Consider the following 26,412-nt stretch of genomic DNA (forward strand, 5'->3'; position numbering starts at 1 on the left):
TGGGGGGGTGGGGTGGGCGTCGGGGCAGAACTCCTCCACCTCTGAGCCCGCGGCCTGCCGCCCAGCCCAGCCGTGATTGGCTTGGGGGGCGCGTGTGCCCGCCCCGGCGAGGCGGGGAGGGTCCCCTCCGGGCGCCGGGTGGGCGGGGGCGGAGGTGGAGGAGGGGGCGGGGAGAGCGGGCCGGGAGATAGCGAGCGAGGGGGCGGGCAAGCCGGCTCCTGGGAGCTGAGAGCAGGCTCCACACAGGGCGGAGAGCGGCCGGCGAACGGAGAGAGGGAGAGCCCGGCAGGCTCAGTTCCACCGCCGTTGTCTGCTGCACGGCGCGCTCCGGACCTCCAGTCCGCACCGCAGCCTTCCGGGAGGAAGCAGCGCCCGCAGCAGCCGGGGCGCCAGATCGGGCTTCCTCACCTGCCTCGGGTCGCGCGCAGGGCCGGGTGCTGGGCGGCCAGACCCGGAGGAGGGGCGCAGACTCGGCCGCTCGCGCCGCAGCCCAGCTGCCGGGGAGTGCCTCGACCCGAGCGGGGCGCCGGCTCCATGGCGACCGGGCTCGGGGAGCCCGTCTATGGACTTTCGGAAGACGAGGTTAGCAGCTCTCCCTTCCCTCCCGGGACTCCCTGGAGAGTTCCTGCCTGGCGCCCGTCAAGGGGTGGGGACTAGGGCGACCCCGGGGAGTGTGCATTCCCGGTGCCTGCAGGGGAACCCCGAACACCAGAGCTTCCCGAGCGGAGTCCGGTGTGTGTGTGTGGGGGGGGGGTGCTCGGGCCTTTGGCCCAGCGCCTGTGCTACCCACCCCCCCCCCGCCCCCGCCAAGCGCATTGTTTGTAAATAAAGCAGTGCGCCGCCCTTGGAGCCTGGGTTCACTCGCTGCTTTCCACCTTTAGGTGGGAGGAGGCTCATGCACCTCTGCCTGCGAGTTCCTGCTCTCGGAGCCGAGTCTGCCGGGCTGTTGGGCAACTTTCCGCCTTTCGCCCCTGCAGCCTGGGAGTCCATGATGTGGGCCATGTCGGGGTGAAGGCTGCAGCCCGGCAGCCCGGAGGAAACGGAATTATCTGTCCCTTGAACTTTCTTTACAATGATTATGTCAGTGTCAGCAAGTGCTGTGATGCGTGTGTGTGTGCTTGTCACGGTGGGAGTGGGTGAGCGCGTGGAGCTGGTGTGTATCCTCTCTTGCAGGGTCTAAAGCCTGGAGAGTGGATTTTGGGGTCTTCTCGGTGGAGGAAGGAGGTCTAGGATGGTGGCAGGTGCTCGTGGAAACTTGGAGGAAGCTTGCAAACCCTGCCATTCCCGCCACCGCTGCCCCCCCCCCCCCCGCAAGGATCAAAGCCTTGCACCTTTGGGATGGGTGGAGAGACGAAAGCTCAATCAATCTTTTTTTATTAATAAAGCAAATTAAATAAGCCAGGCCCCGAAGGATGTCGGTTTCCCTGGAAAGGGCTTTGTTTTTACCCTCACCCTCTTCTCGCCGTTTCCCACTCCCCTTTTTTGATCGGTTCCTGCTAAATCACTGCTTAGCCCTGTCTTGCTCAGCCTCGCTCGGCCTCGCTCGGCTCTCATTGGTGTGCTGCTCTGCCAAAACGGGGGGTGGGAGGCCTGTCGCTGGCGCGGCGTGACAGGCAGGCTGGATGGAGCAGGTAGGAGGGGTTTGCCATCTGGCGGGGTGCGCGCTCAGGTCTGGCGCCCCTTCGGAGAGGTGAATTTACAACCCACGAAGCATTACTCAGCGGGGAGGTATTTCCTATCCTAGTTGTGCATTTCACGAAGAGCTGATGCCTGGAAATTCAAGGATTTCTGGATCTCTCTTCCTCTCCGCTGTTTCTTTTCTGAGGTCCCCTCTTTCTCTGGTGGTGGGGGCGGGGTTAATGAAGAGGCCATTATCTGGGACAGAACCCACGTTATGGCTTCTCGCTCACCACTAGCTTTTGTAGTCTGGTATGGTTTGTGTGTGTGTGCTGTGGAAGTGTGTAATGGAATAGGTGACTGGGGTGTGTGTGACTCCTCCCCCCCCCGCCCCGTGGTACTAGGGAAAGCCTGCTGTGGTATTTTATCAAAGAATGATCACAATGCAGATAATGCGTGATTTACATTTTTTTGATTATTTGGTCCCTGCTGTGCTGGTGTAAAATAATTTACCGTGTTTGTGCAGGTGCCTGGGGATTGGTGGAAAGTACAGCATTGTTTCAGTGGCCCAGGCTCTTCTCTCCCTGGGTCCTTTGCGCTTTGAGTTGCTTTCTCTTTCATTCTACACTTCTCTATTTAATTAGGAGCAGTAGAGGACAGGCACTGAGTTTTTCGAAAGGTGCTGAGGTGCGGGCACTCCTAAACCAAGAGCTTGACATATTAGTGGAGAATGAAGAGAGTTGCATTTCATCTTTGGTCTTCTTAAAAAATTACGTGATTATTTTTAACCGTTCCCTGGAAAACAAATTTGCCAGTGTTTGGGGGAATGCAACTGGATAAATGAACCACATGCCCATCACTGTTGTTGGGGCTTGGCTTCCTCGTGCAGCCAGGGTCAGAGCCTACCCAGAGTGCGTCTGGCCACTTTTGCCTAGATGAGTTCATACCGAAGATAGGGTGTCTAGTGTGGAAGTGCAGGATGTGGAATATAAGGAGAATCTCTGTGTGTGTGTGCGCGCTCGCGCGCGCTCGTGCGTGTGAATGGCTGGGTTCACTGCACGTTGCTGGAGGGTTATTGGGGGCTGGATGGGGAATGAGAAGGGATGGTGGAGACCTTTTATTACTTGATGGCCGTGTCACTGGCCCCTCTGTGGCTCACACACATCGTATCACTAAAGACAAGTCACATCCGTCCTCCTTTTCCAGCTTCTCCCAGTGAAAAATCAGGCAGGGCTGTTTTGTTGATTTCACATTTCTGTTGTGTTTGCTTTTTTTTTCTTCAGGCGGTTAGGTTGCCCTTCGGAGAAATCAGGGAATGCCTTCCTTCGTAGAATATTAACAAATTGTTGAGTTTTATATTTTGTTTCGTCTCCCCAAATTAGCCTGAGAGAGAAAGCAAGTGGAAGATTTCACCAGGCCCTTAAAGTAGACCGCCCGTGGAACAAACAGGCAGGGTTGTTTTTCCAAAGCGTGTGAAATGTGGGTGCACGACGGCTCACGCCCTGGGTGTGCTGCAGACTGTCACGCCCAAAGACACTTTGACTGCTCTAGAGAACACTCACCTTACAAACCTTTTAGCAGAGTGGACAGCCATACCTAGCAGGTTCTGTGTTTTCACTGGAGGTTGACGAAAGCCCTGTGTGTTTGGAGTGCACTTAGTTAAACCCCACTCAGGCAGACTCTAGCTCTCAGCGCTACTGGTGGTGAAGCATTGCATTAACCGAGGGAGTAAGGGATGCTGAGACAGAGGGCATTCATTGTTGCTAGGTCCGTCCAGCTTGCAGGGTGAAAGGGGTTACATGTGGGCTTTGCCCGTGTGAGTGCGTGGGCCGTTTAGTTCCTGTGGTGCCTTTCTGGACAACGTTCCTCTGGCGAGGTATCGTTGGTCTTCACCTCGATTTAAGTCAGGTCAGTCCGGGTAACTGAATTTGAAATCTCCATCAGATGAAGTATTTTTGGTGCTGGAGGGATTAGCAAATTAGCAAAACTTCTGATTCGGGGCCTAGGATCTGATTTGGGTTGGACTCAATGGTTTGGATTGGTTTCTGCATCTGGCTTAGTTCCTTGGTGGTTTTTTGTTTGGGTTTTTGTTTTTATGCATTTTTTTTGGCAGTCTGTAGCACATTTTGGCCCCGTTTACTCATGAATGTTACTGTTAACCTCCTGAAAGGTCTTATTGCAACATCTGAGGTATCCTTTATTGAAAAGATTTTCTGGTAGGTGAAAGTTTAAATGACAGCTTCCTTATTAGATGTGGCATTTCAACATTTTTTAGTGGTTAGAATGAGGCAAATGGCATAGAAGTGAAGGCCAGGCTGGCCGGGAATGGTACTTTGCCACTCCCTCATAATTTTATACAAGTAAGGATAGCTGGCTAATGTTTTGTATGCTTTCTCTTCACCCAGCACTGCATTAAGCCTTTATGCACTTGCTATCTCATTTAGTCCTCCTAAGAAGCCTGTGAGGTATGCTCTTATTTACAGATGAGCGCTCAGAGAGGTTAAGTGATGCCCATAAGGACACACAGCAAGTAAGTCGTGGAGTCAGGATTTGAACCCAGTTCTGTTGATTGCACAGCCCTAGTTTTTAACATGCTCCCTCCCTTCCAAGTATCATGAAAGGTCTTCCCGGCTAGATTAATAAGGTGTAGATATTTATCTGTATGTCAGGAGTTGTAAACGGACAGCTTCTAGGCCAGAATTAACCAGGAGCCCTCCTTTGTATGTATGTATGGTCTCCCCAGTGTTTTAATGCTTGGACATCTTCCTGGAAAGCCGTAAGAGTCTGACTTCATTGGGGCTCGTGTCTCATTGGCAGCAGTTAGTGGTGGGTCTGACTTGGGGCCCCTGAGGTGTGGCAGCTGTGCCTCAGTTGTCCCTACCCACTGCTCCCTGTTGTCTTAGGGGGCCTCTGCTCACGTGCCTGTAGCAAGCACTCGGCGACCAACATCCAAGGTTAACCTCCGACCCTGTATCATATTTTCTTTACTTTAAGAAAAGAAACTTTTTAAGGAAGCGAGCTGTCAGTTTTAAGATGCACCGTTATGTACGGGGAAAAAAAGTGCTGTCAAGCTATGATATACCACTGATTGTACGCAGCATCTTTGTTTCATAGGCATTAAAATATGAAAACAAGGTTGTTTTGGAATTCATGGATTGCTCTGATCAGAAACCCCGGGCTAACCCTGGGCCTTCAGTTTCCATGCCCCCCAATCAGGCAACACATTTCTGTCACCTGCTAGTCAGATGTCCGCTTCACTGTCTGAGAAGATGCCTGGAATAAGGCAGTGCTTGTAAGTGGGCATTTGCAGAGAAGAACAGGGCGTCCGGGTAGGGCGTTAACATATGGAAAGCGGTTTGTGTGTGTGTTTTGGAGAGACTGCTGGAGAAACCCTGTGCGCCCTCTTTACCGCTGTGCGAGATGGTTGCAGGATCACTTTCAGAAATTACAGTGTAGCTGATGTTTGGATCTAAAGGTGAATGCGGAGAGTCAGGTTTCTGGAAGAAGGTGAGACTTGCCCATTCATTCCAGTTCCAAAGGCCCCAAGTCAGGCCTCGCACTGCTGTTTGGTGAGCTGTCTACTCAGCCCGTGGGCGACCCTGTTACAGTCCAAGCCGCGATCGCTTGCATTCGAGAACTAAACCTTAAAAGGGCCCAGGTTTTAACGCTGGCACTTAAAAGCAAGTTTTAACATCAGCAGATATGATGTATTGTTTTTTACATTCTACTTTCTTTAGATTTTTATTTTCTTAAAGGATTCTGTGGCATTTGTAGAAATGGGCATTTTAATCTATATTCTGCTTATTAGAATGCTTGAATTATCTCACTACTGAGAAGTAGTTTCCTTAATTTAAGGAACAGAAATAATTTTGCTTAAAGGGGTGGGGGCAGTGGCAAAGTGGGACTCCTCGGGTGACTGTAGTTTCATGGCCGTGCAGGAGATGAAGGGAAGCGAGCAAGGCACTTGGCGTCTCCTCAGTGAACTGAGTGCCCATGGCCCCAGGAAACTTCTCAAGTTGGAAAGCTGTTTTTGGATGCTGGGAACATCAGTGTACTTGCTATATATTCAGGGTAAATATGAATAATCTCAAGGATGATGCCACACTTTAAAAGTGTGGCATCATCGCAGTGCTTGGGAGCTTCCGCTAAACTGCCTTTGCGTTCGCTGTGAGGGGAAGAACCTTTTTGCTCATTGCTAATTTAATACCCTTTCCGAAGTGTCCAGGTATTTATATAACGTCATAAAAACATGGTATGAGGGACTGGTGGGAGAAGCTAAGTTCTCTTTGATAGGCTGAGACAATGTTAAAATTTTTATTTTGAGTTAAAAGATCTGTGTAGATAGATTTTATTGCTGCCTTTGAATTTTGGGTCCTAGACAAGCAGTTACAATAAAAAGAGACATTAAGTAACAGTAAAAAAACCCAACAAAACAAAACTTAAAGAGTTTTTACGCTTTTTGACAATGTAGGTCTTTGATTGTGTTTTGTCATATTGATCTAGTTGTTACTTGGTCACAAAGCAAACTACATATTGATCTTTTGTCATTCCATATTAAAGAGAGTTAAAATAACATAACAAGTAACAATGTTGATAAGTATTAGGGTGGTAGGGTTAATGGCAGGTGTGAGAAATGTGAAAAAATGTTACTTTATGTTTTTACATTGTTTCTCTTCCAGGTCGCAGTATAAACAGATGCATTTCATTTTCTGACTATAGGTGGCAATGTTTGTACTGTTTACTGTTCTGCAATATTACTGTTGGCTGGGGAGTGGCTGGCTGGTGGAATATGGAAACGAGAGCATAATTTAGAGGCAAGGGTGAAGAAACTAGACTTAGAAACAGTATTTTTCCACAAACTAAAAAAAAATAATTTATTTAATAAAAATCCCTAAAGTAATATTTCTCACTGTGGGCAATATCAGGAATCATGTTTTCCATGGTTTTTTAAAAAATATTTTATTTATTTATTTTAGAGAGAGGGGAAGGGAAGGAGAAAGAGTGGGAGAGAAACATTAGTGTGTGGTTGCCTCTCATGTGTCCCCCACTGGGGACTTGTCCTGCAACCCAGGCATGTGCCCTGACTGGGAATCGAACCAGCAACCCTTTGCTTCACAGGCCCATGCTCAATCCACTGAGCTACACCAGCCAGGGCATGTGTTTTTTAAGGTTTTCCTTATCCAGGGCTTCTTTTTTTTTTTTTAAAGATTTTATTTATTTATCTTTAGAGGGGAAAGGAAGGAGAGAGGGAGAGAAACATCAATGTATGGTTGCCTTTCGTGCGTCCCCTGCTGGGAGTTGGCCTGCAAGGAACTGGCCTGCAACCCAGGCATGTGCCCTGACTGAGAATCGAACTGCGATCGTCTGAGTCGCAGGCCCGAGCTCGATCCACTGAGCTACCCCAGCCAGGGCCAGGGCTTCTTAACATTTGGAAGAAAGAGAGGCATTGGATCTGGGAGGAGCCCCCACCACATAAAAACACATAAAGTCCTTAAGAACCACTGTCATAGCCTTTCTTGATGGGAGGGCATGGACTTGTGAATAATGCTGGTACTGCTAGTACGTGCCATGCCATGATTGCTGCCATTGACTTTGAGAAGGAAGTAACAATTATCGCTGCGCTCAGGTATTTGGCTGCTGGAGAGATCCTTGATTCCTCAGGCAAGACCACGGCTCAAGTTCCAGCAGAGAGAAAAGTATAACTATGCGGGACCTCATTTCGTGAGTACATAGGATCGCCTTAGAGCTGTAGTGTTTGGTTCTAAGCCCGAGTGGCCTGGATGCCAGCTATGACTGCAATACTAGGTGACAAGAGCCATATTACATAAGTGTGTCTGCAGTAACCAGCTTAAATTGACACTTCAGTCAACTTTTTGTCCCTGACTCCAGAGTCCTGTATTGAGAACTGGCCAAGTTTAATGGCGAGAGGGTATCAGATTTCCTCGCTGTCATCTATTCAGGGTTTGGCGACTCCTTGGCAGGCAAGCATCCACCAAGAGATTTTGTATTCTTTTTATACCTCCNCGCTCAGGTATTTGGCTGCTGGAGAGATCCTTGATTCCTCAGGCAAGACCACGGCTCAAGTTCCAGCAGAGAGAAAAGTATAACTATGCGGGACCTCATTTCGTGAGCACATAGGATCGCCTTAGAGCTGTAGTGTTTGGTTCTAAGCCCGAGTGGCCTGGATGCCAGCTATGACTGCAATACTAGGTGACAAGAGCCATATTACATAAGTGTGTCTGCAGTAACCAGCTTAAATGGACACTTCAGTCAACTTTTTGTCCCTGACTCCAGAGTCCTGTATTGAGAACTGGCCAAGTTTAATGGTGAGAGGGTATCAGATTTCCTCGCTGTCATCTATTCAGGGTTTGGTGACTCCTTGGCAGGCAAGCATCCACCAAGAGATTTTGTATTCTTTTTATACCTCCTGTTCGTGAAGGGGAGAAAAGGCCACTCAAATGTGGGTTGTTTTTTTTTAGTGTAAAATGCTGCAATGTGAAATCCACTCAGTGACGATGGGACTTGGAAAAACTTGTAGGGATGGCGGCCCCATGAAGGAGATGAAGAAGCCCGAGAATTGCCCCATTGCTGGTTAGGGCAGCTTCCCAAGCGTCTGAAGCGAAGTTCTGATGGATCCAGTGTGGGGGGGGGGGGGGCGGTGCTCTCAGGCATGCGCCCACCTCTCGTCTTCCAGGCAGAGAGTCTGTGCCCTTCTGTTTGTGACTGGGCAGCTCCAGATGAGGGAGGGGCCCCCAGGCGGCAGTGACAAGGGTTTGTGTTGTGCCTGCACGTCCAGGTCTTGCCTTCAACACAGTTTTCATTCTATTTCTCATTTTCAGCCTCACTCAAGGCCTGGATTTTCTTGGTCTCCCTGGATATGGTTCTGGAACATGTTTTGTGATGCGTCATCTAGAACCCTTTGGGACGCTGGGCTTCCGTTGTGGGCCCTCTGAGGTCCTGTGGCAGAGGCAGGGCCACAGTTGGGGAAGGGCCAGTGCGTTCGCACCCGGTGGGGGGGTCACACTGTTTCCATGGGGCCGAACATCGGCGTAAATGTTTGAAAGTACAAGGTGAAGCCGTCTTTTTTTCAGTGATTGAAAGTTTTCTATGTACATTCTGGCACCTGTGCTAGAGGCCCCGACTTGGGGACTTCAGTGCGGACAGGCTTCCCAGACAACAGAGAAGGCGAGGGTTCTCTGCCGATTCTTCCTGTTGTTTAAGTGAAGGTGTTTGTGTGAAATGGATTTTCTTTAACTATGTGCTGGAAAGTCACTTTTTCAGGAAATGGAAGCAAGCCTCTGCTATTTAGAGAATCGCTTTATTTAGTCAGCACTCAGCATTAACTATTAATGAAGAAAAAAGACGTCTGTTTATTCCTCTGTATTGAAAGCTCCATTACTTACTCATAGGTCTTCCAAATACCTTCAGATTCTGAAGGATGATCTAGATCAGAATTTTTTCTTTAAAAGACTTTCAATTACGGTTGACAGTCAGTATTGTTTTCTATTAGTTTCAGGTGTACAGCATAGTGGTTAGACATGTATCTATTCCCTGTGCTGTACTTTACATCCCGGTGACTGGGTGACTTCAGCTTTCTTTCCTAAGCCTACACTGTTTTCTCTCTCAGTTAATACTGAGAGAGATGTCTTTGGGTGTCATCACAGTGCTGACTTCATCTTTACCAGCTTGGTTTGGAAAGGGGAAAGAGTGTAAGGTTTCAAGGAAAAACAAAACTGAAAATCAGTTTGCTTCCTTTTATTGTTTCTTGTTCCTTTTATGTTTCATGTATTGTGGGTGATAATTGGATGCAACCAAAGGACCATCTACCAGTATGTTAGTTTTTCAGCTTTGAACTGGCCATATTTGCTCCCTGTTGTGAACGCCAGAGCGAACATGTACATGAACTAGGCTGTATCCAGAGGGACTGAACTCTGTGTGTTGATTTTGAGCTCTTGAGTGTGGTTGTGCTGGTAATTGAGAAATCGGTCTGGGCCATGCTGCCTCCTGTCTTGGGAATGGCTGTCTTAGTTTTCAGAGAATGTTGTTGGGGGGGAGAGAACACTTGAAGGTGGGGGTAAGAGCTTCCTGCTCTCCTTCGAGAAGTGAGGTGGTAAAGAGCATTGTGCAGCCCTGGGGGTGGTGGGTTGGGTGGCGAGATACTGAAGAATATTTAAGGACATGGAGACATCGATAACATAATAGTCAGTGGAAAATGTAGGTTCAAAACAGTGAGTGTGCACTATTACTACAAAATGGTAAAATCCTTTTGATTAAAAGAATACTTTTAACCAAAAGTGTTCACACACACACAAAAATGACTGGGAATATATCCTAGGATATTAATGGTAGTTCTGTGTGAATAGAGGGATTATAGGTAATTTTCATTATCTTTTTTGTTTACTTACATTTTCTATATTTCTATGGTGAACTCTTTTTCCCCTTAAGGTAAAAATTTAAAAGTGAGGCAGAAAGAAACCTCCCAAATGCATGTATTTCAAGCTTCGGGTAAAACTTAGAGCAGTTGTTAAGTACAAATATTAACAGTTTGGCCCTGGCTGGTGTAGCTCAGTGGATTGAGCGCGGGCCTGTGAACCAAACAATCGCGGTTCGATTCCCAGTCAGGGTACATGCCTGGGTTGCAGGCCAGTTCCCAGCAGGGGACGCATGAGAGGCAACCATACATTGATATTTTTCTGCCTCTCTCCTTCCCTTCCCCTCTAAAGATAAATAAATAAAAATCTTTTAAAAAAATAGTTTGTTCAGTTGAATGCATGTTTCTCACAGGCCTGCTTTGTGCTCTGTGTCGAGGATGCCAAGGTCATTGCATTGTCACTCTTGCCTTTCAGGAGCTCACCATCTAGGTGGGAAATGGGGGGAAGGGTCAAGGGGCAAATATTTTTCAGAACAAGTGGCTGGTGAGCTAGATTCTTTTTTTCCCTTGTCACTTGCAAAATACATGCTTTGTTTTCTCCCCCCAAAATTTGTATTTTCACCCTTCTCTGCACTACAGTTGCATCAAAGTAATTTACATCTTTAGTAGTGTTTCAAATTTTTTTGTATGCATACTCTGAAAATTAGGGCATGTGATTGAACCTAAACCTGTTTCTCTTTTTGTTTTCTTGGGTTTTGAGTTTGAGGTCTTGTTACTACCTGATTCTGGCACTGAATAGTTTGAGATGTCAAAATAACAGCCATACATAGCTGTGATCTTTGGTACAGATACCCAAGCAAGCAGAAGCAATTCCTTGTTTTGCCTTCCAGATGACTCCTACTGTCCATCCAAGTGTCCCTGTTTCCCAGCGTACGTGTCATGGTGTTCCCTTCCCAAACAGGAGAGAGCAGAGAGCAAATACCATGTTATGTCTAATCTGAGACCTGTCTTCATCTGCTGCCCCCCCCGCAAGCCTTTAAAACTTTTTTATTTTTACTGTTTACATTCAATAGTATTTTGTATTAGTTTCAGGTGTGCAGCATACTGGGTAGACAGCCTTATACTTCACAGAGAAGCTCTACCGCCCACGTGGCACCCAGATAGCTATTACAGTGTTACCGACTGTGCTCCCGAGGCTGTGCCTTACATCTCTGTGACTGTTTTATAACTGCCAATCTGTGCTTCTTAGTCCTTCACCTTTTTCACCAAGCTCCCCAATCCCCCTTCTATCTGTCAACCAGGAGTCTTCTTCCCTGGGTCCACGAGTCTGTTCTGTTTTGTTTATTTTGTTCTTTAGATGCCACATGTAAGTGAAATCACATGGTCTTTGTCTTTCTCTCTCTGAGGCATTTCATCTAAGTGTAATAATATTCCAGGTCCATTCGTGCCATTGCAAATAGTAGGATTTTAGTAATTTATTTATTTATTTATTTATTTATTCATGTCTGAGTAGTATCCCATTGTGTATTTGCACCACAGCTTTTGTATCCATTTGTCTGGTGAGGAGCACTTGGGGTGCTTCCTTTGGGGTACACATATGCTTCCGAATTAGTGGTTTGGGTTTCTTCAGGTATTTTCCCAGCAGTGGACTCGCTGGGTCATAAATCCGTCCACTTTTAATTTTTTGACGAACCTCCACTTTGTTTACCTTTAGTGTTGCACCCACCTGCATTCCCACCAACCAAAAGGCTGCTACTCCCGGAGCCTTTGATATTTCTGAAATAAGGGTGTATCTTACCATTGATGCATGTGTTTGATGCGGTGGTAGGTTCCTTGTGCTCACACCACACTCCCCCATCCCTCCAGAGTTACAGATTACGGGAATCTTGAAGTTGTGGCATTTAAGTGGCCACTATCAATTTGCGTGTTATGCCCCCTGTGTTCGTGGCAGATTATTGATAGCTGTCACGGAGACTCTTCCCTTATCTATTTTGTTCAGTTATGATGCATCTCTCAACTGCCCACAGGACAGCGAGGACCTGTGCCAGCTCAGTGATGTCATCAAGGAATCCAGTTCTTTCTCTTCTCTGTCTGGCCCGCCCATCTCAAGGCCCTGATTGGTCTCCACGTGGCTGTCAGTGGCAGTCAGGGTTATGTTCTTTCTTTCCACTTGCAGAGGAAAGAGAATGGTTCCCTGTGGTTTTCTCTTAAGTTAAAGGAAATCTCATTCCCAGAATCACCCAAGAGACCTCTTGTCGTGTCTCCTTGGCCCACAGAGGCTCAGAGCTGCCATTCTTCCACCAGCCAGTGAGAAGGAGGGTGTGGAATGACCTTTTGAGCCCCAATGGTCCACCCCTAGAGCTGGGCTGAAGTCCACAGTGGCCCCCAGCCCACCCCCTGGATAATTCACTCTCAGATCTCTACTGCTTCCGAGATGCCACAGCTTCAGGAAGGCACGTGGTCCCTTACCCCACAAGAGGCGCCAAGTATTCGTCTAAGCATTTCGAGCATCTCTGGGGGTACACTGTTCCTTCTCTTACACCTGAAAGGAGGTTTTCCAAAAAATTGTTTTAGAGTTTTGGTGACTTACAGCTAAAAAGGTTATGCCCGCCACCCTCCAAAACATCCAGTCTGCAAAGGTGAAGAGGGAACAGGGTGTTGCAATAAACCTCCCATTTGGGGGAGAGGAGGGAAGAAAACTTGGGGAGGGAGCTGTCAGAACGGGAATAGCCGCAGTCCTTGCCTGGCTCAACCAGTCTGGCAGCCTCCAGCTGTACTGGATTAAGTCCAGGGTGGGACTCTCCTGGTCCTTGTCCTCTACAGCTGCACCTGGATGGGACAGGAACTGGCAGAGTGCCTCTGGTTGGTCCTGCTTGTGGCTCAGGGTCGTTTGTCTGGGGCTGAACAGGCATAGGCTGGAGTCCGCGGAGCTGAGTGTTTGGCAGCGCTGTGCCCATGCAAACTTGGGATCCGTGTTGGTTTGCTTCCAGTCAGTTCCAGGGGCTGGTGCTCTTATCTAGATGAAGTCCCCTGTAATGGGGTGTTCTGCGTCTTAGCCACAGGGCTCTCCACCCTGTTCCTTCCCGGTGCTTCTGCCTTGAGGCAATTCAAAAGTAGCCTCAAATGAAGAGGCACACAGTTTGGGTCCAAGAGACAACAGGGATGCTGGAACCCATGCTATCTTTGCTCTGCTTTTTGGAAACCAGAAAAGTCAGTGTTCATGCTTCCTGTCACCACCAGAACCAGTGAGGGACCAGTGTGCAGACAGGGACTGAATCTTTATGGGCCCTTTCCTCAGAGGGCCGGCGATCTGAGAAGATGGTGGGTTACATACCCTCACAGACCGTGTTACATTCCATTTTAAACCGACTCATTTTATAAGAAAGTGTAGGTAAGGGGTTTGGAATTCAGGAAAGAGGTTAATCAGATAAAAGCTGCATTCCAGCCTTTCGCCTAAAATCCTTTCATCAGTTGCCTGGGGCTTTTCTTTATCTGTGTCCTGGGCCGAGGACTGTCTCTCCCTGGAACACAATGGCTCCAATACCACCTTGATGGTCTCTTCTGGGGCACAAAGGTCAATCATTTGTGGTCTCCTGGAGTCAGGGTGGGCTGTACCTGCAGTTCCTGAAACAATAGCTTTTTTTTTCAGACTTTATTTATTCAATTTTAGACAGAGGAGAAGAGAAGGAGAAAGAGAGGGAGAAATAACAGTGTGTGGTCACCTCTCTAGTGCCCCTACTGGGAACCTGGCCCGCAACCCAGGCATGTGCCCTGACTGGGAACCGAACTGAGCACCCTTTGGTTCCCAGCCGGAGCTTAATCCACTGAGCTATACCAGTCAGGGCCTGGAATGATAGATTTTTAAATGCATTAACTCCCGGGCTTATTAACTATTACCTCAAAGTAAAATTTTCCAGCTCTTGAGTCCTCTGTCGCTTTCGGATTGTGGTGGACTCACAGGACCCTTCCCCCCATTGCTGCCCCCAGCCCCCAGCTGCTGCAGTTTTATTGACAGCACTTCTTTTTGGTATAAAATTGGTGATAGTTAGGGCTACGTGATCACAAACCACGGTGACTGTTTCTGCCAAACTGAAGCAGAAAGGGAGTTAATGCAGGTGTTCTGCATAGCACAGCAGGACCTACGAAGCTGGAGAGCGAGGCCTGGACAGCAGACAGGCAGACTGGGCACCAGAGAAATGGCGGGAATCACCCAGTGAGGGCCCTCGGGGCCCCCAGACACTGCCCATGAGACCTGAGGCTGTGAGGTGGTGCTCCTGCTGCTGGAGCCGTAGCAGCCCCCCTCTCCCACCTGTGTGGGGCAGGGTGGGGGGCTCGACCCCGCTTAGGTACAGTGGCTCCATAGAAGGGCTCATAGAACCAGATGTTCTATGCCCAGCCATGTTTATTACCGAGAAAAAAAAAGAGTAAATCAGCAAGAGCAAAAGTGAATTCGGAGGAAACCAGGCCCAAAGTTCCGAAGTCCTCTCCCAGAGGCATCTACAGGGCACACTCACCTCCTCTCGTGACAGTCGTGACAGCACGGGTGAAATGTTGTCTAGAGGGAATCTCATTAGAGTCTCAGCGCCCAAGGCTGCTGTTACATAGCCTGGCAAGTATGAAAATTCCAGATTCCCAGAAGGAAAGCAGGTGTTCAGCAGCAGCCACAGGGTTCGCACACAGTCTGGGCACGCTTGTCACTTAGGAGGATGTTTTACAATGTATCAGCACAGGGAGCTGTTTACCATTCAGGTTTTCAGAAGCCAGCCACAGAGTCAACCCAGCAAGGAGGCCTGTCTAAGGCTGGCAGTCCCCAGCCCGCTATGCAAATTCTTGCAAATTCTTGCACATTCTTTCCTGCCCTCTTCCTCTTTGAGTCCCTGGTGGGAAGGCTCAGGCAGGAGCCTCTGATTGGCCATCCACGATCATGTGCTCACAGCCCCTTGCTGCTGGGGGAGGGGTGTGAGGGGCTCGCTTCCTCTCTGTTTAAACTTTTGGTTTCTGTGGTGGGAGGTGGGCCCAACCTCCCATCAAAATGCTTGCTGTAGGGTATCCCCAAACATAGGAAGTGGTTTCCCACGCTAGGCAGCACAGCATCTCTCCCCGCCCCAAGAAAACCCCTCTACGTTTTCTCTCCCCTGGCTGGGCAAACCCCAGCCAGGCCCAACATAGATGGAGAGCGAATGGTTGTGGTGAGCCTAGGTAGTGTGTGTTTTCAGCATCTGCCATCCCTGAGTCAGGGAGAGGCTGTGACATGTGTTTACAAATTTTGTGTCCTGGCTGGGGGTGAGGCAGCGTGCAACCCAGGTGCTGTGGAGGTGCAGAGGCTGTCCAGGAACCTGCAGTGTGGTGGGGTGCAGCAGTTCAGTGGAGGCGGCATGAGGTGTCGCCAGCTGCTCCAGGCTTGGGGACAGAATGTTCCAGACGGGGAATAGCAACACAAAGGCGCTGAGATAGGAACACGCTTGAGGAGCAGGAAGAAAACTGACCTGGCTGGAGCGTGGTGGGTAGAGATGGGGGTCCCGCAGGCAGTGACGGAAACAGGACAGATCTCCAGGACCTTAACAGCCACCGTGGAGGGTTGGGGCTTTCTCAGTGCATCGGGAAACCCTTGGAGGGCTTCAGGAGGAGGAGTAACAGGACCTGATGTGTGACTTGAAGTGACTCTTGCGGAGAAAGGATTGTTGGGGGAACGGCCAGGAGAAAACGCAGACCAGTCAAGAAACCCTAACTGGAGTCGGTCAGGAAGTGGGGTCAGCTGGGATTCGAGGAGGGGCACAGTGGAGCGGATTTGGCATATTTGTTGGAGGAACTGCGGGACTCGCTAGAACAGACATGGAGTCGACGTGTAGGATTCTAGTGTGAACAGTTAGGTGCAGTGTCGGTTGCTGAGGGGAGGACTGCAGGAGGGGCGGGGCTGGGGGGGAGATGGGGAAGTCGGAAGGTCTGCTAGGTTAGGTTAAGAGCAGTGTACTTATCCATGGGATGGCAGCAGGCAGAGATACAAGCGTCTGGGACCCTGTGGAGCTGTCGGGGCCAGGAATGGGGCATTGGGGCGCTTAGCCTGCGGTTGGCATGTGAGGCCTTGCGGCCAGGGGAAATGACGAGGATTAGGAAGAGGGCAGGGGCAGGACCTGGGCCTGCAGAGCAGCCAGGGTAGGCTGTTCTCTAGCCTCTGGTCTGGTGTGGTCTCAGGAAAGGGGCCAAGGGAGTGGAACTGCGGGGTGCCTCTGTGTCGTGGGGGAGAGTACGTGTGCTTGGGTTTGGCACAGTGGATGCCTTGGTGATCTGGGCGAAAGCCGTGCCAGGAGGGTGGGAAGGCGAGCTCTGTGGGGCAGGGGGAGGAAAGACATGGGAGACACAGAGGTGACCCTTCAAAGGGGTTTTGCTGTGAAGGGGAGCAGGGAAGTGAGGCTGCAGCTAAACAGGGACATGGGTCCTGGAGGAAGGATTTTCTCAAGTGTGTGCGTGTGTGTGTGTGTGTGGCAGAGAGGGAGAGACTGGTGTCGAAAGGGGATCTGCTCGTGCCGGCAGGGTGGTGCAGATGCCAGGTGGCCGGCTCCTGGGTGGTTCGACATCATCCCTGATTGTGTTGGCGTAAGTGACCCTCCAGTGGGGTCATGCTAAGGAGACAAGGCAAACACGGACTGAATTCAGCAACGCTGCCCTCCCGCCCAGTGAAGGTAGGGGATGGAGCTGATACCAGAACATGACCACGGTGGTGTCGCTGCACTGACCCCAGGGAACTGGTCGGGGCGGGGGGGGGGGGCAGCCAGTGCCATGGGGTGGAGACCCAGCTTTACCCTTCTGTAAGGGGAGTAACCAAAATACTGAAGTCAGTACACAGACTTCGGAGAATTTTTTCCCCTTTTAAACAAAATGTTCCACCTTGAGAAAAGCTGTTCTAATCAGATGTGCCTAACCATAGTTCACTGTCCGGTGTCACCTGACCTTGTTTCTCCCTTTGCCCTCACTGAAACCCTCTTAGAGTTTTAGAGTTCATAAATTCTCTTGAGCAACTTCAGTCTTGTTAGGCACAGAGGTGTCAGACCCATTTTCACCGGGGCCACGTCGGCCTCGTGGTTGCCTTCAAAGGGCCGAATGTGATTTTAAGACTGTATAAATGTAACTACTCCTTAACAGTTAAGCGAGAGCTCGGTGCTGCCGCTGGGTAGAAACAAGGTGGAGGGCCGGATTCTGCCTGCAGGCCTGTGTTTGCTGCCTGTGTGTTGGAGTGTCTGGTCTTTAATAGACAAAGATAAAGAAGGTGCATAATTGCAGGAAGGGACAGCAGTGCCCTGGTGATGTGCAATTTTACGGACAGGATGTTGGTGGCTTGGCAGGTCCCAAGTTTCCCGATGTCCCTGTCCCTCGGGGAGGAGTGACTTCTCAGTTTGCCAGCTTGGTGCTGAATTTTCACACCTTGGCGACAGGGGCTTTGCCCTTCTTTGCCAGGTGGCTGTGCCCCTGGAGTCTGCATCGGGACGGTTTCCAGCTGATGCCTGGGATAGATAGGCAGTGGCTGTTTCTTGCCCTTTGAAGAAACTGGAAGTCCCAGGAGGAAGTGGCTGTCTGTGGGCAGCCAGGTGGACCTTGCCAAGGAACCGGGACTTTTTCCTCTGCGGCACTTTGAGAAACGGTTTTGGTCAGTGCCCGCTGATGCTCACTGTGCAGTGGGGAGAGAATGGGTGTGCGGCGGACCACGGGAGGCGGTCCCAGCGCCGGCCAGGTGGAGGTGATCACTGGTTGCCAGGGGGACCAGTGCGGGAGGTATGTAGGAGGCAGTAGTCACTGGGTTTGGTTGCTGGTTGATTAGGTGAGGAAAAGGGAGGAGTCTAGAGTAATCCCCCAGGTTTCTTGTTTCAGAGAAATGGGTGGGAGGAAGGGAGGGAACATACATTTATTAAATACCCATAGCTTTGGTTCTAAACTGATGGCTCTTTAACACCCCCCTCCCCCACCCCCCCATTTGCAAGTGCCTGGAGACATTTTTGGTCGTCGGTATTTTCACTGTGATGTATTTTAAGGTACAGTTTCTGAATGCTGGTCAGAATGGGGCTGCCCCGCCGAGAGTGACATAGGTGCTTTTGTGGGCGTGATGTCTCTGTGTTTTTCGGTCAAGTCGGACTTTGTTTTGCGGGCCACACCGGGCTTCAGCTGGTGCTTGGGTTTCCGGGGTTGTCTGGCGAGTGTGATGTTTCTGTACTTCCCCATCCGACTGTCGTCCTGCCAGTGTGGGACTCCCGAGTCCCTCCCGGCAGGGCCTCCGCGGGAATCCTGTTGGCTGCACCTTTCAAGCTGATGCCAACTCTGCAACAAAGTGGAAGCTTCGGGGAGGCTACTAGAGGGGTTCCTGTCGCCAAGTTCGGTGAGCAGACAGATGGTGGGGCCTTTCTGTTGGGTGAAGTGGCGCTTTCAAATGGCACAGATTAGTGCAGAATCGGAGGAAAATGGGCAGGAAGGAAGACCTAATACTCCACTGCCTGCTGCTCTCACCTGAATGTGATGGGTATTAGCCTGGATTAGAGAACGCACATTGAACGCTATTCATTTCTGGGTTAGAGTCACGTGCCTGACCTGAAAGCAGCAGCAGGAAGTTTTGACAGAGAAATTGAAGGGGTGGTATCAGTTACAGGAATGCCTCTCAATTCAGCCCAGTGTTGAAGAGTAAACTTAAAAATGACAATCGTTCTATTCACTGTATTAGTGCTGATATTACTCAGCGCTTAACTGATTTGGCTTGGGTTTTTTTTCTTTTCTGTTCCAAGATTCCCCAGTGAGGAATACCTTATTCTAATACTGCCTGCCTTAGAAACAACGAGCAGTCATGTGTTTTCTTTTCTACGGTGGGAAGATCGCAGGCAGCATCATACAATACGAAGTTTTCGAAGCTTCATAAAGCAGATCTCTAGAGAGAGCACATCAGTGAGCACTCCACATGTTGCCTTCCATTATTTTTATTATAATGTTTTTTAATAGATATCCAAACATAAGAGATAGACACATTTATAGTGTGTCTATCACCACAACGGCACTAAACCGACATACAAATTGATTACAGATCTAATTCCTAACATAATATAATTCAAATTACCTGTATGATTTTGACTTGGCCAGTGATGCTGTTCCCTTAAACTACGTTTATCTCCTGTGCTCCAAAGTACGAGTTTTCCTTCCCTGACCTACCATGTGCCCAGTGCTGGCCCCTTACTCTGTTCTCCGTTATTTCTGTCATCCAGACGTCGGTTGTGTGGGCGGCTGGAGCATGAAGACGTCACTGACCCAAAGTCACGGTAGCTGGAGGCACTGTGGAGTTCCTCTTGCCATCTTGATCACGAACACGAGGGCTGGGGGAAGCTCCAGAAATCCTGGGGAGCACACAGTTTTGTGAGGCGGCCCCGTAGATGACGAGAATGTGCTTCTGTTAATATATCAAGATCATCATCCCCGAGGCTTCCTGTGCCAGCTGTGCTGCGTGCTCTTGGGTCACACCCAGCAGGAAGGGAATTCCTGTGATGGGTGGCAGTGCCTCTCTGGAAAGCTGATCTGTTTGGCCTGCCGTGCACAGCTGTGATGCGTCAGCGTACTGGTGATGCTCACCTGGCCCCAGGAGTGAGTTACGTTGAGATCATCAACTCGATGTCACATATCTGGTCATTCATTGCCATTTGATCCCGCACAGACCCGGATTTTGCTTTTAATGACAGCTTGGTGTGCACATTTCCCCGGTGAAATAACACAATTCCTTTAGCTTCTCCTCGTTTCACTCCTTAGCAACCCTTTTCCATTGTCGTCATTTCAGATGACCTTGCTGATTTCCAAGTAGAGTAAATGCTTTTGTTGTCCTTGTCTCAAGGCAAAGAGAAGTCACTTCTCATTGGTCCTGGAGTCCCTGGCCAGCTGCGCCCCAGCCTCACACTCCTGTCGCACTGGTTTGCCGTGGAGCTTTCGTCTTGGGGCTTTTAAATAGTTCCTTTCTCCTTTTGCTTCTTTTGGCCAGGAATGACAATGAAATACCTTAGGTCTTTATTTATTTTTTTAAATAGCAGATGTGCTGGATGTCACCCAACTTAATGAGCTTTGCCTTCTGCAGTGGTTTCTTAATGGGGTAACCATGGGTCAGTGTATTTCTTGGTAATCCTTCCTTCCTCTGGCAAAACTGCCTTCCTTGTCAGGGTACTAACCGTGTCAGCCTCATTGCCTTCCAATGACATCTCATTAAAATGGTCTTAACGGTGTTGAACATTCATCTTAATCACCGTGGTTGGTTTTGGAGCTGTTCCTAGGAGAGAAATTTATTGCCTTGGAAAGTGCACATGCCCACCGCGCAGGGTATGGGATGTAATGGGCTTCAGTGGCAACTCCTGCAATACAGAGGGGCTGAGGAGGTGCTGAAAGGTGACTCACTGTTGCGGTGAGTGTTTAGGGCCACGGGGTGGGTATAGGGCATGCTGAAGTTCTTACTGTTAGAGTGAAAAAGAATCCGTCGCATTCTTTTTTAAAAACATTCCCATTTCATAGAGTTAGTATCAAGAAAGAAATGTAGTACATTTTACTCTAACAAAAGTAAAAGGGCAGAAATTACTACTGGATTTTTTAGATAGTAGGAATATATACACATTTTTTCATTGTCAGTTCAGTTGCTTGCCTATTTTTCTGTTACATTTCATATTTGTTGAAGCCTTTTGTAAATCCTTTAAAATGTTTTGTTTATTTTTAATCTTCACCCAAGGATATGCTTATTGATTTTTTTAAGGGAGCAGGAGGGATGGAGGGGGAAGAGAGAGAGAGAGAAACATTAATGTGCGAGAGAAACATGGATAGGTTGCCTCTGGTCCACGCCCTGACCATGGACCGAACCTGCAACCCTTTGGTTTACAGGATGATGCTCCAACCAACTGCGCCACACCGGCTGGGGCCATGAGTCCTTTCTTGAAGCTTCCATTTTTGTAGACGTTAGGTGGCTCTGATTTTGACTTTTTTTTTAAAAGATTTTATTTACTTATCTTTAGAGGGGAAGGGAAGGAGAGAGGGAGAGAAACATCAATGTATGGTTGCCTTTTGTGCATCCCCTGCTGGGAGTTGGCCTGCAGGGAACTGGCCTGCAACTCAGGCATGTGCCCTGACTGGGAATCGAACCGCGATCGTCTGAGTCGCAGGCCCGTGCTCAATCCACTGAGCTACACGAGCCAGGACTGATTTTGACTTTTGACATTGATTTCCAGGCATTAGGGAATTAAATAACTGGCTGAGAAAGATTTTTCTCATCGAATGCTGCAAGTTGTTTGGGGATGGGGCTTATTTTTGTGGGGTTTATAAACTTAGTTCTCCCATACATACCTATAGTGTATTACAGCATTTGTCATCTTTAGACATTTTTTCAAATATTCTTAATTTAAGGCCCATTCTTTTAAAGTGAACTTCAATGCATTTGAGCTTTTGTCAGGAAAGAACAGGTGAGAACTTGGCACACCTGGACCTAGCTCCACAGGCGCCAACTGACGAGGAGACGGGTGCTGCTGGCTGATGGTTTTGATCAAAGCAGGGCGTTGCCCTCGTTTCAAACAAGTCTGCATGAAAGTCCAAATTCATGGATCTTACTTGCAAGGGTTTGAACCCAGTTTTGAGAATGTGAACTCGTGTATGTACCTAATACCTTGGTGACCTCAGCCTTTGAAGAGGGACAGTAAAAGGGGTGGTGGAGTGTCTTCATACCACTGCTTCGTATCAGCTCTCTGGTGCCCTCCTGCTGTTCTCATTAGAGGGGTATTAGGGAGTGATCGGACACAACTTTTTCTGGTTAAAGGAATGGCTGGCAGGAGGTGGGGTGCACCATACAAGGACTCGTGGGGGCACACCTGGCTTTGCTGGCACATATAACGTTCCCCCAGAGTAGGGTCTCCTGGCCACGAAATGAAAGTCTAAGCTGGGAACTACAGGAGTAGCTCTGTGGGGACTTCGCCACCCCCCCCCCACCCCGGTGCTCTGGTGGCTGCCCACTGTGGTGTTCTTTCTGTGTGTCACTAGCGTCCCAGTGGAGTTGTCGCATAGAGGGAGCAGGAGAGAAAAATGTCTTGCAGTGTTAGGCAGATTGGAGGTGAGGTGAGGTGAAGTGATCCGGGAAGTTGGCACTTCTCAGGCTGCCTGGAAACGCAGGAATCCCATATGACAGCTGGTGGCGGCCGCGGAGGAATGCAGGTGGTCTGCATCAAGGCGGGAAATTGACCTTGGGGGCGGCACCCTGTGTTAACGGAGCGGCAGACTTCTCAGACACAAAGAACAGGACCCTCTCTGCCGCCCTTCTGAGTCCTCATTTGTTGGTAGTCCCGGCAGACAGAGAAATTGTGGTTGCCCGCAAAGTCAGACAAGAGTGGATATCATTCTGATAAGTGTTATAACATCAATGTGAGCAAACTCTTTTAACTATTGTCTTGTGCCCGGTCTTATGCATTGCCTTAGAATTGCTCTTCAGGAGACTGATAGATAGGAGACTCACAAGGGGAGACCTGTCAAAGTTCCCTGCCTTACTGTTTCTTCTCCTTTTTTCCCATTAGTTGTTGAGGAGATAGCCGGGGACCAGGCCTGGCCCTGCAGTGGTGGGCATACACTGTCGCAGGAGACAGAGCAGGCCCGAGAGCTCTGGGCTCTTTAATTCTCCTTTTGAAAAGGATGTCTTCCCCTGTGGCGCCTTGTGAGAAACTTTTATCTTGAATGGTTTATTATAACATATGACATTCTCCTTATGCCCTTCCTCAGCAAGCGTTAACAGCATGATGGACACGATTTCGACGCTTCCATTTCCACAGCTTTTCAAGTAACTGAGCTCCAGCAACGTTCGAGTCGAAACTGGGGCCCTCTCACCAGCGAGCAGATTTCACATGTCGCCGTGCGAGTGCCGTTAGTGATGTGGGAAACTTATTGCTAAAAGTACCCCACATTCTAATCGTTGTTTTCTTTGATGAGCTCGGTTTTGGGAAGCTCTAGGAATTCCCCGGGAAGAAAAGCTTGGCTGCACAGAGGGCAGTGGTTGTGGACGTTCCAATCTTTCTTGGGCACGCTGTTAGAGAAGCAACGGTGTCCCAGAACGTGGCCGGGATGTCGATGTGGTGACGCTGAATGACGCAGGCATACTAAGGCTTAAAGTAATTTCATGCAGATGACCCCACTGAAGTGTCATGTAAAAATACAGGGAAGGGCTATAAGCTTCCAGAATGGCAGAGTAAAGGCCCCTGAGGGTTTATTGTGTAGAAACACTGAGAACACTGGGGACACCTGTCAGTGTTAATTTTTTCAGAGCTCCGGAAAGTAGCTGAAGGCTTGCAACAGTCTGAGGAGTGTTTGGTCAAGAACACAGTGTGATCTCAGTAGGAACAGTGAACCCGTGGTCTTTTAACTTGTGTTTATCCCACTCCCCTTCTTTGCCCCAACTCCACAGTTGGGCCTTGAACGCCCGCAGCCCTGCGAATATGGCAGCAGTGAAGCCCAGCAGTCTAGTAGCCACTGGATGGGCAGAACAGGAGTGGAGCCTCCCCAGAGGCCCACTGCAAAGAAACATCACCATTTGACCAATCTGATAGCTTGCAGAAAACTCCATTCACGAGGCGTGTCTTCATTTGACCTCACCTGGAGCTCACTTTGGTAAAGGGCTCTGCTCACTGAGCATTTGTTGAAAACAATCAGTTGCAATTGTTTAATCACGGTGGCCTGATTGGAGCCAAAATGTACTAAAAGGAAAAACTGGGGATGAAATGTCCAGCAGGGGCTTGTTTATCTTTATTGATTTTGGAGGAATTCCGAGACGGTTTTTCTTTTGGGCAGTGGTGGGGCGTGGAGTTGAAAAGCTCCCACATGGGCCTGGGAATCTACAAGGCTCTACGCATGCCCAGGAAAGAGCCGAGAAGGCCCTAGGTTCTCACCTCCAGCTGACTTTGAGGCTCTGTGCACACGGAAGTGAAGACTGAGGTGGCATTACCAGCTGCCTGGCAAAGCAAGGCATGCCACCTCCCCACCCACCTGCCCCCAACACATGCACAAAAGCCCTTAAAAAAGGCTGGAGGATATATTAGTTCAAGGCATTTAAGGCCATCTCTGTCCAGTCACTAGGGAGCCACCAAGTAAACTAAGCATAGACTTCAGTGGCCACATAGGACCAAAAAGAAAAAAAAAAACAAAAAACAAACAAAAAAACCCCTTTAATCCAAAATCAATAACAATGAACAATAACAACAAACAACAAATTCCATAACCGTTCTGGAATCCGATTTCCAGAATTGACACATGATTTAAAACTTCCAGTTTTCAACAGGAAACTATGAGACATTCGAAGAATCTGGAAAATATGGCCTGTGCAAAAGGAAATAAAAGCAGCCAATAGAAGTTGTCCTTGAGGAAGCCCAGGTGTTGGGTGGACTACACGTTTGAAATCAACTCTGGTAGAGCTGTTCAAAGACCAGTAGAGAACCATGTCTAGAGAGTTGAAGTTTGGGATTAGGGTATATACTACCAAATAGAGAATGTGAATACAAAGGTAGGGATTATTTTTGCAATAATCGAATAAAAATTCTGGTGTTGAAAAGTATAGTAGCAACTGAAAGAAAAATTCCCTAGAGCGATTCAGCAGCAGATTTTAACTGACACAATGAATTCATGAACTTGAACGCATGTCAGTTAAGATTATTCAGTCTGAGGAACAAAGAAAAAGGAGAATAGACATATAATAGGACTTTAAGTATCTGTGAGACATTATGAAGTATATCAACATACCTATAATGGTAGTCCCAGGGGGCCAAAAAAACTATAATGGGGCAGAAAGAACTTATGCTATGAACAGTTATATGCCAACAAATCAGATAACCTAGGTGAAATGGGCAAATTTTTATAAAAAGTTACCATAATTAACTCAAGAAAAATTAAAAAATTTGAATAGGCCAATAAGAGATTGAATTAGTAGTAAAAAATCCTCCCACAAAGAAAATCCCAGACCCAAATGGCTTATTGAGTAGATTTGCTAGGTGAACTCTACCAAAATTTAAGGAAGAATTAAATCAAATGATTGTCATAAACTCTTCAAAAAAAGTAGAGAAGAGGAGATAACACTTTGGGGGAGGCTCTGCCTGCAGAGTGCCCCCCATCTGCCACGGATGAGAATAAGTCTACCATGATCTGCTTGGGGAGGAAAGGTGGCTGATCTCTCAAAGGAGAAGGGCCAGGAGCCTTTTCCTCAATGTTTTTTTATTGGGCTCATTTGCATAGGGTGTGTGTATGTTAAACTCATCAGTCATTGTCAGGCAGTAAGGATCAAATAGTAGATAACGTTCAAAGAGCTATGAGGGCTTACTTTGAGTTAGGGTCAGATAGCTAGAGGGCCATAAAACTTTGGGGAAACTCATTTCAGGCTTGGACCCTTATTATTTAAATTGAGAGTACTAGCAAAGTAGGTTTCAAAGGATTTTATGCATTCTTTCTTAGGCCTGATCACCCTGGGGAACCCGCCCTTTCCAGCACAGGGGTGTACCAACCCCGACATTTTTTCAGGCTTAAGCCAGGCAGGGGAAGTAAGGCAGCCAAGAGATTAAGAAACTTCTTGCGGACAGAATGAAGACTCAGGCTATGTCGAAGGTGAGGGGTGAGGGTCCATCATCTCCCTTTTCTGTAGACCCCTAAGTCCTGAGGTCCCCTTCATGACTGTGCTTGTCTTAAGTTGTCCCTCCCTTGAGGAATCTTACCTGTCATTGGCTAACTGGTCATCGGTTCATGGCCAAGCAGGGTGAAGTAAAGGGGGCAGAGGAGGTGTCCCTGCCAGGGAGATAAGCCCTGTCTTCTTAGTGGCTTAGGGTCTCAGGGTCTTTTTACAGAGCCCTAGACATGGAGGATTATAGATTCTGAAACCAGGCAGGGCGGTTCCCAACGTAACACTTTCCAATTTGTTTTATAAAGCCGGCACTAAGTGGTTACAAACACCAGAGATATAACAAGAAGCCTGCAGACCAATGTCCTTTATGAATATAGAAATCAATCCTCAATGTAATACTAGCAAATTGAATCCAGCAACATTTAAAAAGGATTGTACATCATGACCAAGTATAATTTTTCCCAGGAGTAAAAATCTTAGTTTATCATACAAAGATGGAATATACTACATTAATAAAATAAAAGGCAAAAACTGCACAATCATCACAATAGATCCAGAAAAAATTCTTGACAGAGTTCAATACCCTTTCATGATAAGACCAATCAACAAACTAGGAATAGAAGGAAGCTTCCATAATTTGCTGAAGGCTAGCTATGAAAAACCGTATCTAACGTCATATTTAATAGTGAAAAATGAGAAATTTTCTTCTAAGATCATGAAGAAATGAGACCTTTAGGTTAGAAAGGAAGAAGTAAAACTATCTCTAGTCATAGATAACATGAATTTATATATAGAA

General features: G+C 48.3%; 1 protein-coding gene across 2 annotated transcripts in view; it reads left to right on the top strand.

Annotated features, from left to right (window-relative positions):
• Nucleotides 1-238: 238 nt before the first annotated feature.
• NEDD4L (NEDD4 like E3 ubiquitin protein ligase) overlaps nucleotides 239-26,412 on the top strand; it is a 289,828-nt gene continuing 263,654 nt past the window's right edge. For both annotated transcript variants that reach the window (XM_037034990.1, XM_037034997.1), the window contains exon 1: nucleotides 239-582. In XM_037034990.1, coding sequence (XP_036890885.1) covers nucleotides 535-582 — 48 coding nt within the window. In that variant the 5' untranslated portion in view covers nucleotides 239-534. The remainder of the gene's footprint in view (nucleotides 583-26,412) is intronic.

The sequence above is a fragment of the Sturnira hondurensis genome, unplaced genomic scaffold (assembly GCF_014824575.4).
Source record: "Sturnira hondurensis isolate 20B ecotype Veracruz unplaced genomic scaffold, ASM1482457v3 Scaffold0001872, whole genome shotgun sequence".
NCBI lineage: Eukaryota > Metazoa > Chordata > Mammalia > Chiroptera > Phyllostomidae > Sturnira > Sturnira hondurensis.